Source organism: Sinocyclocheilus anshuiensis, unplaced genomic scaffold, assembly GCF_001515605.1.
Source record: "Sinocyclocheilus anshuiensis isolate Anshui unplaced genomic scaffold, SAMN03320099.WGS_v1.1 scaffold70, whole genome shotgun sequence".
Taxonomy (NCBI): Eukaryota; Metazoa; Chordata; class Actinopteri; order Cypriniformes; family Cyprinidae; genus Sinocyclocheilus; species Sinocyclocheilus anshuiensis.
Genome location: NW_015542377.1, coordinates 3,518,211 through 3,533,072, shown reverse-complemented (window position 1 = coordinate 3,533,072; position 14,862 = coordinate 3,518,211). Strand labels below are relative to the sequence as shown.

Genomic DNA, 14,862 nt, shown 5'->3' with positions numbered 1-14,862 from the left:
TTTATGGGGACATTCATGCACACACACACACACACACGCATATATTAGTCTCTCATCCTTTTGTTTGCCTCAGATTATTACATTTTCAAACCTTTGTTGAATAAATTACTTGTCTTCAGAATTCATATTTGATCTGATGAACTTTCATCTGAATTTCCCTTGTGAAAACAAGTACACTTTAGCATATTTTTACTGAAATAATGTACTTTAAAAGAATATACTTAAGTGTGATATGAATGTAATGTTTTTGGACACTTAATTGCATGTTAATTACAATTAAATGAAATGGTATTATAGTTTAAATTTATATTTAATGCAATTAGTTGAACATAAGAGTGCTTTTTTAACACACTTAAGTATGTCATTTCATGCACTTTTTAATTGCACTTGTTTTAACTGTACTTAAGTGTGTTAAACATAATCATGAAAGTGTTTAAGTACACTCAAAGGTGTTTTTTTTTTTGTCAAAATATATTCTCTTAACCAAGTGTATTGTTCATTGACTACATTGAGATGCTGAACGTACGGAAATTCTTCTTGACAGGTAAGGTAAAAATTTTTTGCAACACGTTAACTCTTTACTTTCAAGCCCCAGATAACAGAAGATACTGTAAGGATAAGAATAATCTTAAGGTAATTTTCAAACATTGTGCAAAAATATGCTTTATTTTTGTGATTCCGCTAGGTGAGACTAGTATCGCAAATATACTTACTTCACATTTAAGTGAAGTACACTTTCACATAAATAATGTTACTTCACATTTAAGTGGATTTTTAGTTAATATTATATTATATGCAAGTATATATATATATATATTTGAAGTACACTACAAATGCACATTCAGTACAATTAAGCACAAAAAAGTGCAGTGTGTCAGTCATATATCTTTTCTTTTGTATCAAAACAGTATTCAAGAGGACGACGTTACTATGAATAAATTGATCAGCAACATACAGTACAGTACAGTACTTATTTTAGATACTATCCGCAGAGTGAGCGGAAACCACAATGTGATTTAGATGTATCTGACTAAAGCCACAAAATAGCAGACAATATGTAGACAATACAGAGAAAATAGAGTATCATCACTGTAAAATAATTGAAAAAAACGTAATGCTTTATGTACAAGATGATGCCATACAAGATCCTGTATATGCTTGTGTTTATGGCTAAATCACATCCATGCGCATATAGTTCAGAAGTACTCTTGCCACATGATATTTCTTAAAAATGTGTTCTAAAGAGTGCCTAACCCTCTTCTGGAACTGAAAAACTCTGGCAAAGCCCTTGTGGGGAGTATGGGCTGGAATCAAAGACAGGCCCTCTGAGGCAGCTCTCCAGGTCATTGGGTAGTACAGTTTGACTTGTGAAAGTGCTCTGATTTACATCTCCTGTTTCCACAATCCTCTCATTCTCTTCCACTCCTCCGTCCTCATTGGAGGCTGTCTGAGGGGGAGCGAGGAGGTCTTCAAGAATGCCCAAAGATCCCAGTGCTCCATCCATAGCTAAGAAGCTATTAAGACGCCTGTGTATCACGGGAATACAGGTTAAATCCCAGCTGAAGTCATGATGTGATGGAGACACCAACAAAGGGAATTGGTCCTCCTCCTTTAGCTCTTCCTCTGTAGTCTCAGAGAAGTCTTCATTTCTCTGTGAAGCTGTCAATTGCTGAGGTTTATAAGGAGAATCAATGCAAAACAGGTCTGTCGTGGGCATTTCTGTGACATGAAGCACAGTTGGATAAGAGTCTTGCCTCTCCAAAGACAGACAGACTTCCTCAATGGGAGTTAAGGGAGGATCGCTGTCTCCAGGAAGAGCTCCCCAAGGGCCATAGCTGTCGTCCTGAGAGCAAAAAAAATGGTATTAACAAGTATGGATATGCAGTATGAAAACAATGTCAACCTCTAACATTATTTTTGCAATAACAGGTGCAATACTGTATCATAATTATAATGCATATTAATATATACTGAGCATTACAAGATTGTTAGGGGCTGTCCACAGTGTTTTTGCAGTTTTGGCATTTCTGCATTTCTTTTTTTCCCATTCCACTTCTCTGCATCTCATGTTTTAAATGCAAACATGCCTTTTGTGTAAATCAAGTCAGTGATAATTTTAGGATGTGTGGTCTGCTTTTTTCACTCTTTTCTTAACTATTTTTTTTTTACAACCATCGTTCCAATTAAAAGCATGCTGCATAGCCACTAGTTAGTTATATATTGACAACAGCTAATAGATTTAGCAACCAAATCTCCATTTATAACAGGCATAAACATGGGACAAGGCATCAGAAAGGTTGAGAACCACTTCATAACTCTGCTATTGTGTTACATCTTATTTTACAGTTTCGTATAGTCAAAGTTCTGTTTATTCCTTTAATTGTTGACGGATACTGAGGTCATGACATTTCTGCTACTGTGCTTCATAGTGGGGGAAATTCTTTCTGGTGGAAAATGTTCTCAAAAATATGAAATGTTTTGCATTTTTTTTAAAGGTTCCATTTTCAGGCCATCTGTCCACATGCCAAACAGGATACCGAGTCAGTATTCTTGTCCAGTTGATTTGTGAATACTACTTTTCTCAAATCCAATTGATGCCAGCAGATACTTAGCTGTTATGTTGAGGATCCATGGCCTCCTGAAGTTCAGTATGCTTTAGAAGAGTGAAAATAGAGTACTTCTATTTGAACACAACGTGCCTGATCTTTGAATTGTAAGGTAACCCCATCCAGCCTTATGAGCTACTAACTAAACTGACATCACAAGATTACTTGTGTTGTATTTGTTTTAGAGAAGGCCTCCAAACTCATAATATTGCATTATGATTGTTACATTTAACTAAAATTACCCTGCATAAATAAACATTATTACCTTTAGTAGTTTTATAGCATTGCTGTTATCAAATTTCGGTAGATTTTCGAAAATCCAAGAGACTCCAATGGACATGCACATTTTCATCATTCTGTAAAGTGAGTTTTTTTGAGAAATAAAATAACAGTTACACACACACACACACTGTGACTTTAACATTATGAAATACTGCAGACATGAGACACATTGTGAAACTACTTGCACAAATGAAAGTGAAGACACTCAGTAAAATCAAAACCCCCTAGTTCAGCACGTCACCTTTGCCGCACACATTTCAGGTACATTAGGTTGGCCAGGATCACCATAGGAACAGCAGCAGCCAAACAAATTCCAGCTATCATTCCACCTAGAAACACAATTAAGCACATTAAGATAAACACATGATATGCTATTGTTGGAACAATTCTGCATTAACTGTTCCTAATATCTTTGAAATTACTTTATAAGTGCACACTCTATGAATAATGCATGATTATAATTCAGTGTCTTGTGAATGCACGGTATGCAGTTCTAACCCTTACCCTACACAATGAGTTATATTGTAGTCAGAATGTGCACTGAACCTCATGCTGATTCTCTTAAAGGGACAGTATGACTTTCTTTCATCAGTAGAACACACACCCACACACAAAAAAAAGAAAATGCTGAAAAATGTCTCGGGGTTTTTTGTTCATACAGTGAAAGTCAGTGTGGTCCAGTGCTGTTTTGGATCTCAATGAATTTCACTCTATGGACAAAAACAGTCATCAAAATATCTTCTTTTGTGTTCCACAGACAAAAGAAAGTTGTACAGTTTTGGAACAACATGAGGATGAGTAAATTAAGATGACAGAATTCTATTTTTTTAATATAGCAACATCACATCTGCACATCTTTTTAACAAATATTGAACTTCCAAACACTCTTCCCCGCTTAATAATAACTTCTGCAGAAGCTTTCTAGAAATATCCATGTTTGTAATTGATTGTGGTCGAACTAATGTGATTTTAAGGTCAAAGTTTCTATACATAGGTAATTCAGCACTCCTTTAATTTCAAAGATCTTTGATCTTTTTCATCTGTTTCATAAGGAAAGGCACCTGTTGTCTTGTCTGAACCAGCTTGGTATGATAGTTTGCTGTGACAACAGCAAGTGGCAGGCTTTCCTTTGGGCCCTTCACCGGCAGAATTCCATGCAGAGACCAGGATATCGAAACACTCCTGTTGGCCTTGCAACTCCCAACTCAAAGGTCTAGTAAATGCATAAGGCACAGTTTCTGCAAGAACACATAGAACATTAGGAGATGAAGAGTGTTTCTTCCAGCAGAACATAATTAAACATTGATTTGCATCACTCACACTCTACTTTAGCAATGACTAGTTAGCTGACTGACAGTTTGTCTTTGAACCAGGTTTTATGGTTAAGGGTCAAAGATCTAAGAGTATAAAAAATGAAACATAAAATGCTCATGTAACTGTTCCGCAGGGTGGAGATATTTAACACTGCCAGAAAGCTGTTATGTACTTTTTTTGTCTGTTCAGCATTTTTTGACAACACTGTTAGTGTTATGCCACTGGATAATAACAGACATTTTTTAGTTACTGATGTCTGTTTAACAGCTTGGTTGGAGTAGCTTATGTTGGAGACAGAAACATTTGCACATAGCCACATTGCTTTCCGCTGTTGTCTCTACTTCCTGCCATGCCCTGAAGCCACATGTTTAAGAATAGCTGCTTAGTCTCATTCGTGCCAGCCGGAGCTGTAACTTTAAAGACACAGAATGACACAGAAGACAGAGGCCCTCAAGAGATTCTAGTGAGACTCTAGAGAATACGTGAATACATTGACGCCCAGCAGGATCAGACAGGGCATATGAACGCCCACTAACATATAAACCGCAGTTTACTCTCTAATAATTTTGTGTGACAACAAGTATTTTATAACGTTAGAAATTGAAAGTCACCTGCTACACTCTTAAGCATGTGAAGCCCATCTGTGAATAGTTTTCAGTTTCACTTCAATCTGACATGTGGGCCTGTCCCTTTGAGAGTGACATCTTTTTTCCAACACCTCTACATTATTTTCCTTTTTTTTTCTTTTTTCTTTTTTTTAGCAAAATATTACCTCAACACTACAATAAATAACAACAACAATCTTAGACTGTAGATCAAGTTCAACTGCATTTTCAAAACAGAAAAAAACAGCCCTACATAAAAATCTAGTTAACTGGTAAAACTACACTACTGTTTAAAAGTTTTGTGTCAGTAAGATTTTTTTTGTTTAAAGGGGTCCTATTATGCTCGTTTAAAGAAATAGTTTTATTAAGCAAGCATGTGTTAAATTGATTAAAAGTCACAGAATCTTTTACATTGTTACATATATATATATAGTTTCATATTTTGTTGCATCAGGGCATGACTTAAAGGGGTGGTTGATTGCGATTTCACTTTTTTAACGTTAGTGTGTAATGTTGCTGTTTGAGCATAAACAATATCTGCAAAATTACGAAGCTGAAAGTTCAATGCAAACGGAGATATCTTCTTCTGGCAGTTTAATGCCTACAAAAACGGCTGGTAGGGACTACAACAAATTACTTCTCGGGTTCGTGACGTAACAAACCCAGATAAATCCCGCCCTCGGGAAAAGGCAGCAAAGGGGGAGAGGCCATGCTGCGCTGCTTTAGAGAAGAGGAAGAGAAAACTAGAGGTGCACGTAAAAATCTATTCATATATGAATCGCGATTCTGTCTTCTAACCATTCTAATCATTATTCTTATATTAGATTCTAATCTAATCAATGTTCTAAAGCAGCAGTTCTCAATACTGTTCCTCGCGTAATCGGGCTCAAACTGATAAGCGCTATTAACAACGCCGTTGTTTACAATACAACCGGAGCACATGCCGCTGAGGTGAGGGGCACTGGGCTAGCTAACCAATCAGAGCCCATTGCCTATTTCTGAGGGAGGGGCTTCATAAAAGAAGGAAATGATCAGCGCTTTTCTCAAAGAAGGGACAGAGCGGTGTGGAATAAAGGTAAATTATGTGAAAAATAATGCGTAAAAAAAAAACCAAGCATTAACACATGTTAGACTGCACCCCATAAACACAATCAAGCCTAGAAAAAAAAACAGTGAACCACCCCTTAAAAAATAAAAAAGCTAAGCTGGTTTGAGCTGGTCTGCACCCTGGTCTGGCTGGTCTGTTGGCTTTATAGGGGGTTTTGGGCACTTTTCAGTTAAACCAGTTAAACACAAGCTTTGCCATGCTGGAAGCCCAGCTAAAACCAGCAGCTTAGGCTTTTGCTGGTATAGATTTATTTATTTATAAGCATGGATATTGGTTATGGATTTTAAATAATCCACTAATGCAACAAGACATAAAACCTTTTAAAAGTGGTTCCCATGTTAGTTGCTAACAAAATCATTAACTTATTTACACTAAATGGTTTGCTGTCATAGTTCAGCAACACACAGAACATCAGTTTTAGACCAGTAGTGTAGAAGTGTAGGGGAGTGGGGTTACTGGAAAAGGATGTGAACTCTTTCAGTAAATGGAGGAAACCCCTGCTGTCAAACTGTGGGTGTGACAGTGATGAGTCTCAAACCAAAGACAGGTAAAGTATTTCCACTCTGCTAAATGCACAAAGGTGCACTGCATTACTTCTGGAGTGAGGTTAAAGACACCAGAGGTGTTGTGAAAAAAACAACAACAACAAAAAAAACATTGTTTTTTTAGATTGAGCAGCGTTAACGAACAAACAAAAGTTCTGATTCCATGTGTACAAACCATGTGACTCCTCCCCTCAGCCACATTGACACAAACCACAGCACAACACACTCACACAGCTGTTTTACTCACTGTTCTGAAGAAGTCTCTCGTCAATATGTCTCTGGAAGTAAATGGTGTAGTTTGTGATAAATCCCCTTTGTGTTTCTTGGCTGAGCTCATCCCATTGGATCAAAATCTGTTTTTTCCCTATATTGGTAATTGATACATCTGGACCAGCTAGAGGCTCTGAAAAAGTGGATTTAAGAGATTAAGTGACCCTTCAATCGCTGAGCAGGAAAATGTTTAAAAAATAATAAAAACTAACCTTTAACCTTTTTAAATGCTACTGTATTTAATAAACTCATAAACTGACTTCTTTTGACAAATTCACTGTCACCGCCCTCTTGTGGCAATTTAGAAGGAGAGCAGGGATTCTTGTAACGTTTTCTGCTCTTTTGTTTGTTTGTTTTTTAAAGTTTAGCCTAATGTTCTGAAACATTGCCTAAAACATCTTTGACATATTAGTAATTGTAATATCCTACTACTTGTTTCACTTCTGTTTCAGTTTTCTTATAACCATTTCTTACAATGTGTCAGTAAGTTGTTGTTATTTTAGCATGTGTGTTTGGCTCAGTGTTATTTTTTTTTAGGATTACTGATCAACTAATGTAGATTTGTATTAGTTATCTATTTTAGTTTTTGTTACAGTTGTAGTAATGTTGTCATTTTATTCGTTTTTTATTATGTCTATATAAGTTTTTGATTACGTTTTAGTTTTATTTAATTTTAGTTATTTCAGTACTTCAACATACAAAATGGAAATGAAATAATATATATATATATATATATGTACATGCATATGTATATGTGTGTGGCTGTACATACACATATGTAGTTGTTTTTTGGTGTTTGGCTTAGTGTTATGTTAGAATCATTATTATACTCATACCTTTGTTCTTTTAATATTTTGAATTGTTTTTAGCTTTATTTTTTTGTTTTCATTTAAATGTTTAGTTTTGAAATGTTGTTGTATGCATTTGTCATTTTTATTTAATTTATTTTATTTTCTTAAATGCGTATATATATAGTATTTACAGAGTTTTAGCTTTAATTACTAATTACTTTTTCTTATTTGTAAGTCGCTTTGGATAAAAGTGTCTGCTAAATGACTAAAAGTAAAAGTAAAAAGTAAAGTAAAAGTAATAATGTTAATCAAATGCATAACTTAATTGAGTCAGATATAATTAAACTTAGTTATGTATTATAAGAATGGATTATAAAATGAAAAGTTAGGATAAAACCTCATCCAAACTTATATGAAGTGTAACATAAACATGAACAGTTATGGGAAATGTTTATGTATACTACAGTTCAAAAGTTTGGAGTCAGTACTTTTTTAATTGATACTTTTGTTCAGCAAGGATTAAATCAACACATAAAAAAATACATTTAAATATTACAAAATATTTTTATTTCAAATAAATGCTATGATTTAGAACTTTCTATTCATCCAAAAAAAAAATTCCTAAAAAATGTATCGTTAAAAAAATAAAATAAATGCCTAGGTGAGACTTCTTTCAAAAACATTGAAAATATGACTGTATTGAGCTTTAAGTTATTACTAATATTACATTTAAGTAAGAATGATCTCACCTACTAAATTTCTACACAAAACAGAACAGGTGTGCTTTTGTAAGTAATAGTAATAATAATAATAGCAGTATTTAAGCAACAACATAAAGCTCACACAGAGGATGAAAGCAAGAGAGAAAAACTGCAAATATAGTAAACATGAATTTACTCTCTTCCTTTGCATAAACCTGAACAAATGCAGGGTCTGAAACTCTACTGGCTTCTTCAGTATATAATGAAATGTTATACAGGACACCAGCTCGCATACCTGCAAGAACAAATTCAGAATTTTTCAAGTTTTATGATGAAACTTGAATAATGAACATTATTATGTGAACTACATTAATCTACAAAATATATTAGACTGTGTTTTTAACTGTTTTTTTATTTTAACCCTTAGATGTTAAGATCAATAGCAAAACTCTTACCTTGTAGGAATGTAATATTATAGTCTTTTCCTAATCTCTTCCATTCTATGTGTACTGGGCTCTGTTGCCACTGCACAACAAAACCCAGAATGCCCTTCGCCTCCTCACTGTAATGAGACACATCCCATGCTAGAAGCACACTGCCCCCTGCTGCTGGAACTAAATGTGTTATCATGGGGGCTGGTTTACCTGTGACACACATACACAGCAAAGAATATAACATTTTCATGTAGACTAAGCTCATGTAGATGCCTGATAAATGAATACTATCACTTTCTGTGAGTCCTACAAAACTCAATAAATAAATAAACAGGTTCTCACCTGTATATGTCAAGCTTACAGGTGCAGGTGGGGAGGAACCAGCTGCTGTCACAGCACTTACGTTAACCTCTGCTGTGCTCAGCTGAAGAGTTTGATGAGTGACATGAGCTGAGCAATTCAGTTCACGGATCTTGCCTTCTTCTTTATAAGATAACTTGTAATATAACACATCTCCACTGTAATATTCTGGTTTATAGTGCTGTAAGAAAGAGAAATAAATAGTCAACAAGTGGGTTCATGTTGAGGGCAAAGGCCTGTGACGTTATAAATCATTCTGTTTAGTCAGTTCTTTCAATGAGCTGCCTGATGTGGTTCACAAACTGAACTGAATGATTCATTCTCAAACTGGACTGCTCCAGTTCACAAACTCGCTTCTTGCGTGGGATGGAGAAATAAAGGTGTAGTCCACCCAAAGATTCTCTTATTATGGTTTATAGTTAAAATAAATGAAAAATATAATTTTATTTTTCTTACAGACAACTATCAGTTTGCTTCAGAAAACACTGACTCATCAGCTGTAGTCTTACAGATTACTGTCATGTTTGCACCAACTATGACTACTTGCATATTATGGACTCACGGTAATGGATCATTTTTGGTTAGAGTAGCCCTTTAATTTTCTGTCTGTTACTCACAAAAAGCTCAAGTGTGTCTTCAAAATACCAGGAATACAGTTTACAGACTAATATCTAATTTTTTGTATTTTTAGCAAAATATGACCTCAACACTACAATAAATAACAACAACCATCTTAGACTGTAGATCAAGTTCAACTGGATTTTCAAAACAGAAAAACAGCCCTACATAAAGATCTAGTTAACTGGTAGAACAACACTACTGTTTAAAAGTTTTGGGTGAGTAAGATTTTTGTTGTTTAAAGAAATAGTTTTATTAAGCAAGCATGTGTTAAATTGATTAAAAGTGACAGAATCTTTTACATTGTTACATATATATATATAGTTTCATATTTTGTTGCATCAGGGCATGACTTAAAGGGGTGGTTGATTGCGATTATATATATATATATATATATATATATATTCAGCTTTCACATTACAGGAATAAATTACATTTAAAATTATAATAAAATAGAAAACCGTTATTTACAATAGTTAATATTTTTACTGTATTTTTGATCAAATAAAGGCAGCTACGGTGAATGAAACTTTAAACAATCTTACACACCCCAAACTGGTCAGCTGGTTTGCTGGTTATTTAAGAGTCCGGTGAAGCTTGTTTCATACTCAGTTTCATATTTTGTTGCATCAGGGTATGACTTTAAAAAAAAAAAAAAACTAAGCTGGTTTAATTTTCTGTCTGTTCCTCACAAAAAGCTAAAGTATGTCTTCAAAATACCAGGAATACAGTTTACAGACTAATATCTAATTTTTTTATTCCACTGAAAGAAAGTCATGTGCACTTTTTAAAATCATGGTTCCAAAAGGGGTTTTCGACGCAATGCCATAGAAGAACCATTTTAGGTTCCCCAAACAACAATTTAGTAATCAGTTCTTAAAATCACTAATTTCTAAGACATTTTGATAATCTAAAGAACCTTTTTCCACAATAAAAAAAAACTTTTGTCCAATGGTGTTAAAGGTTCTTCATGGAACCACTGATTCTGAGTGTGGTTTTGGAACACCATGAAAGTGAATAAATAATGATATTTTTAATGACAAAAAGTACTTAGAGTGCACCTGGACAATAAACTAATTTGGGCTGCTAAACCAAGACACCTGTTGAAGAACTGTGAGAGATCACACATCCACCAGTGTACATGGGACTCTCCTATAGAGATTTAATGAGTGAGCACTTGCTTAAGTCATCTTTTATGCTGTAATGTAATGTCAGAAAATGCTAAAAGACTCAGTAGTTTAATCACTTCACAGAATAGGTATATTTATATAGAAAGCTACTTCCGAGAATGACACTAATACATCTGTAAATAACATGTTTTTCATTAAAAATATACAGTGGGGTTCAAACGTCTGAGACCACAGTGACAATCTGGAATTCAAAATCTAGGTTAACAAATACTTACTGAAATAAATACAACACAGAAAATTAAAATGAATAAGAATTATGTAAGAATTGTGAGTCACTAATCACTAAGAAAATATGTGACATTGACCATGTAAACTCTTTTGCACAAATAGAGATGCTGAAATTTTCAAAAGGAGGTTGATATTTAAGTATAATGCATTGCTGTATAATGAGTAACTTTCAAAAGGTTGGGGTCAGAAAGATTTTGCATTTAATTGGGACAAAAGTGACAGTAAAAACTTTTAATTTATTTTTTACTTTATTTAAAACATTTAAAATCAATAAAAAAAAAAAGTTGTTCTTTTGAATTTTTTATTCTTTAAAGAAGAAAAAAAGTATCATGGTTTCCACACACAAAAAAAGTTTTTATATGATAATAATAATAAAATGAAATATTGCTTGAGTGCTAAATTATTTATATTTATTTATAAACTTTAAAAAAATCTTACCAACCCCAAACAGTAATTTGTGTTATATAGAGTTTTTCCTTTGTTTGAAATCAACAACCTAATTTCATTTTATAATTTATCTGTCCAGTAGGTGGTGCTGTTACCTTCCACAACACTGTGACATTCAGAGGTCCATGAGTACTGGTCCTGTTGATGACTCTCCACACATCAAGTTTGTGTGAGGGTGCTAGAACATATTAAAACAAAATTATTGTCAAAACAATATGCAGGTAAAACACATCGACTAACCTAATGTGACTATAAAGGAATTACCTATTCCTGGGCTGGTTATATTGAAGGGATGACTCCACATGCTGCAGTTCGTTGACGTAACGCACACTCTCAGCTCAAACTGATAGAGTATCAATGGTTCTAAGGCTTCCTGCATCAGAATACATCCATCTAGGAGCTCCTTCACACTTCCCAGGCGCTGATCAAATATGATAGCAAAAATCTCTAAGACAGCTAATGGATAGCTTGCTTTTAAAGGAATAGTTGACCCAAAAATGAAAATGTACTCATCAGAACAGATTTGGAGAAATGTTGCATTACATCACTTGCTCAATGAATCCTCTGCAGTGAATGGGTGCCATCAGAATAAGAGTTCAAATCATTGATAAAAACATCACAATAATCCATAAGTAATTGACACAGCTCCAGTCCATCAATTAACATAATCTGAAGAAAAAAGCTGTGTGTTTGTAAGAAACAAATCCATCTTTATGAATTTTTTTTCTTTAAACCATCGCTTCTGGCTATCCATAATATTGCTTTCTTGTCTTGTCTGAATCAGTACTGTAGAAAAATATACACAGATTAAGTCCAACCCAGTCCAAAACAGTTCTAAACAAATATGTCGGTAGATTTTGATGTGAGAGGATTGACTTTTTCACTGCAGCATTATTATGGATTATGGACTCGTATTTTGGCCATAAACGATGGTTTAAAATTAAAATGCCTTAATTATGGATTTGTTTCTTACAAACATGCAGCTTTTCTCTTCACAAGACATTAACTGATCGACTGAAGTTGTGTGGATTATTGTGATTTTATCAGTGGTTTGAACTCTTATTCTGACGGCACCCATTTACTGCAGAGGATCCATTGGTGAGCAAGTAATGTAATGTTAAACTTTTCCAAATCTGTTCCTATGAAGAAACAAACTCATCTACATGTTGGATATAGCCTGAGGTTGAGCGAATTCTCAGCAAATTTTCATTTTTGGATGAACTATTCCTGTTATGAACTATTATTATTAAAAAAAAAACATTTAATTATAAACTTTTTTATATTAGAAATCAGCATTTGACTCTCACCCAGTCCGGGTCATAATGTGCTTCTCTGAACCTCAAAATTGGTTTCAGGTTATCTTCTGAACCATTCCAGTATATTGTAGGAGAAAGAGTGCCATTTTCAAACACAACTCGTGTTATCTCTGGAGTGCTTGGAATCACTGAACAAAAACAATGTCATAAAATCAACATATGATTCAGGCTAAACAAATCTATGCACATTTGGTATGTCAAATATATATTCTATAGCACTTTTACTGAGTGAAAGAAAAAGATCAAGAGATCATGATATGATCAAAATGAGAAAGTGCTTCAGAAATGAGTAAGTTTGTGTAATTTAGTCTCTTACCAATGTCCCAGATTGAGAAGTTGAAAGTAGAGTGTGACTCTCCTAATGCATTGTGACCTCTTACATGGACTTTGTATGTCATGTTCTCAACAAACAGTGATCGTGGAATAGAGACATGACCATCTTTCTTCATCGCATACTGGAAGAACTGGGAAGTTCTGTCACTTTGCATGGAAGAAAGACATTAAAGAAACATAAAGCACAAGAAAGATTGTTTCGATTTTTAACTCTATATTTGAGAAAAGTTTCTACTTCCTGTTACATTCTGATATGGTTAAGCATACAATACCGTCTTCATGTAATCAAACTGTTAAAATAATAACATTTGAATAAGAAATACTTACTGAAATGTCACTGTGAAATTTGTAAATAAATATGTCTCAGTTGTGACCATCAGAGAGCAGTTAACATACTCTGAATTTTGGTATGTGACGCAGCTGAATTTCGGTTTACCTGGAGGGTCTAAAGCAGAAAATTAATTCATAGCTGGATATTCGTAATCAAAATCTGGTTAATTGTACAGAATGTTCACAACTAACGAGCATTTTTAACCAAAGGAGACACATATGGGGAATTAATGGTTGATGAATGTCACAAATGTCACTGAATTTCCATTCATATATTTTCATATATATTTATATTTCATGTACATGATCTATTGATCATTAATACATGTGCTGGTGTCTCTTAAGCTCCTTAAGCTATTTAACCCTTCAAATCATTTAAATGGATTTAGTCAGATTGCTTCAGTCGTAATAAATAATATTTTGACCTGAATAAGCCAGTTATTGGAGATATTATGGTGCAGAGCGTGTGAAAACACATAACATATGAACTTACAGCCAGCCTTGAAGTCTTGACCGCAAACAGTGTGCCATGTGTCTCCCTCCTTCACCTTGCAGAGTAGCCAAAAACTGGGCTGATTGATGACTATTTGTGTTTTTATTACAGAGCAGTTAACTGTTTCGAAAATGGTCTGTCCATTGAAGACTATGGCAAAGTGTCTGCCACAGTGCTCAGTGTTTGACTGGCAACCCACAGTTAAGTTGGAGCCCAGGTGGATGACATCTGAGTCTACTATCAACTTTCCAACACAACTGACTCTGTAGCAGTCTAAGCAGAGAGAGAAACCCCTATTCAGTTATAAGCTTAATCATGAAACATATTCAAAAAATGTAAAACAAATGCAGTCACAATGACTTTACTCACCACAGAATTTGCTGCTGAAAAGGAGAAAAAAGACCACCTGCCAGACTCTGATGAAAAAATCCATTTCATGCCTTTCTTGTTCTGGGTCTCAATGTTGATCAGTGAATATTGAGTCAAATATTTTTTCCCACACGTCATGCCTAGTCCTTAAGCTTCTTCTCCTGTCCTCTCAAATGCATTTGCATGAAGCAAATCAGCATGTAGTCAGAACATAAAGTGAGTTGCCTTCCATATCACCATTCCTTTTTAAAGATGTCACATAAAACAGGTCACGTATATGTGCACACGAGTATATCAAAGGCATTTAAAAACCGCCAAGGTTGAATGTTAACAGAACATGATAAGCTTGTGATCTGTGTAAATAGTCAACGTTCACATGAGAGATAGTAATGTTACAAGCCTACTCTTTTTTATGTCAACCTTGTTTACTCAGAGTTGTCTTGCTCTTTTAAGGGGCAATGACCTAGATTTGTGGTATTTATGCCTGCTCTGAAACTCTGAAGCGTGTGTTTCAGCAGTTAT

The 14,862-nt window shown here is 34.5% G+C and overlaps 1 protein-coding gene across 2 annotated transcripts; it reads right to left on the bottom strand.

The window, feature by feature from the left end:
* Positions 1–632: 632 nt before the first annotated feature.
* LOC107692414 (interleukin-23 receptor-like) lies at positions 633–14,649 on the bottom strand. Of its 2 annotated transcripts, XM_016491456.1 has the most exons (15): positions 14,341–14,649; positions 13,972–14,244; positions 13,476–13,593; positions 13,132–13,295; positions 12,807–12,943; positions 11,764–11,920; positions 11,595–11,677; positions 8,999–9,197; positions 8,678–8,866; positions 8,419–8,517; positions 6,708–6,863; positions 3,950–4,126; positions 3,130–3,217; positions 2,872–2,962; positions 634–1,843 (listed from the first exon to the last, which is right to left on the bottom strand). In XM_016491456.1, exons 1-15 carry the CDS (start codon positions 14,402–14,404, stop codon positions 1,250–1,252), a joined length of 2,589 nt encoding a protein of 862 aa, XP_016346942.1. In that variant the 5' UTR covers positions 14,405–14,649; the 3' UTR covers positions 634–1,249. The 2 variants fall into 2 exon arrangements, with proteins under 2 accessions (XP_016346943.1, XP_016346942.1); XM_016491457.1 differs by lacking the exon at positions 8,419–8,517 and having other exon boundaries at positions 633–1,843.
* Positions 14,650–14,862: the final 213 nt, after the last annotated feature.

What these genes read in the sequence shown, in the direction of transcription:
- LOC107692414 (XM_016491456.1), bottom strand. Translation starts at nt 14,404, where the DNA reads ATGGATTTTTTCATCAGAGTCTGGCAGGTGGTCTTTTTTCTCCTTTTC. An exon ending in TTTCAGCAGCAAATTCTGTG is followed by an intron (nt 14,245 to 14,340) that starts GTGAGTAAAGTC and finishes CTCTCTGCTTAG; the next exon opens with ACTGCTACAGAGTCAGTTGT. An exon ending in CACATTATGACCCGGACTGG is followed by an intron (nt 11,921 to 12,806) that starts GTGAGAGTCAAA and finishes ATATTTGATCAG; the next exon opens with CGCCTGGGAAGTGTGAAGGA.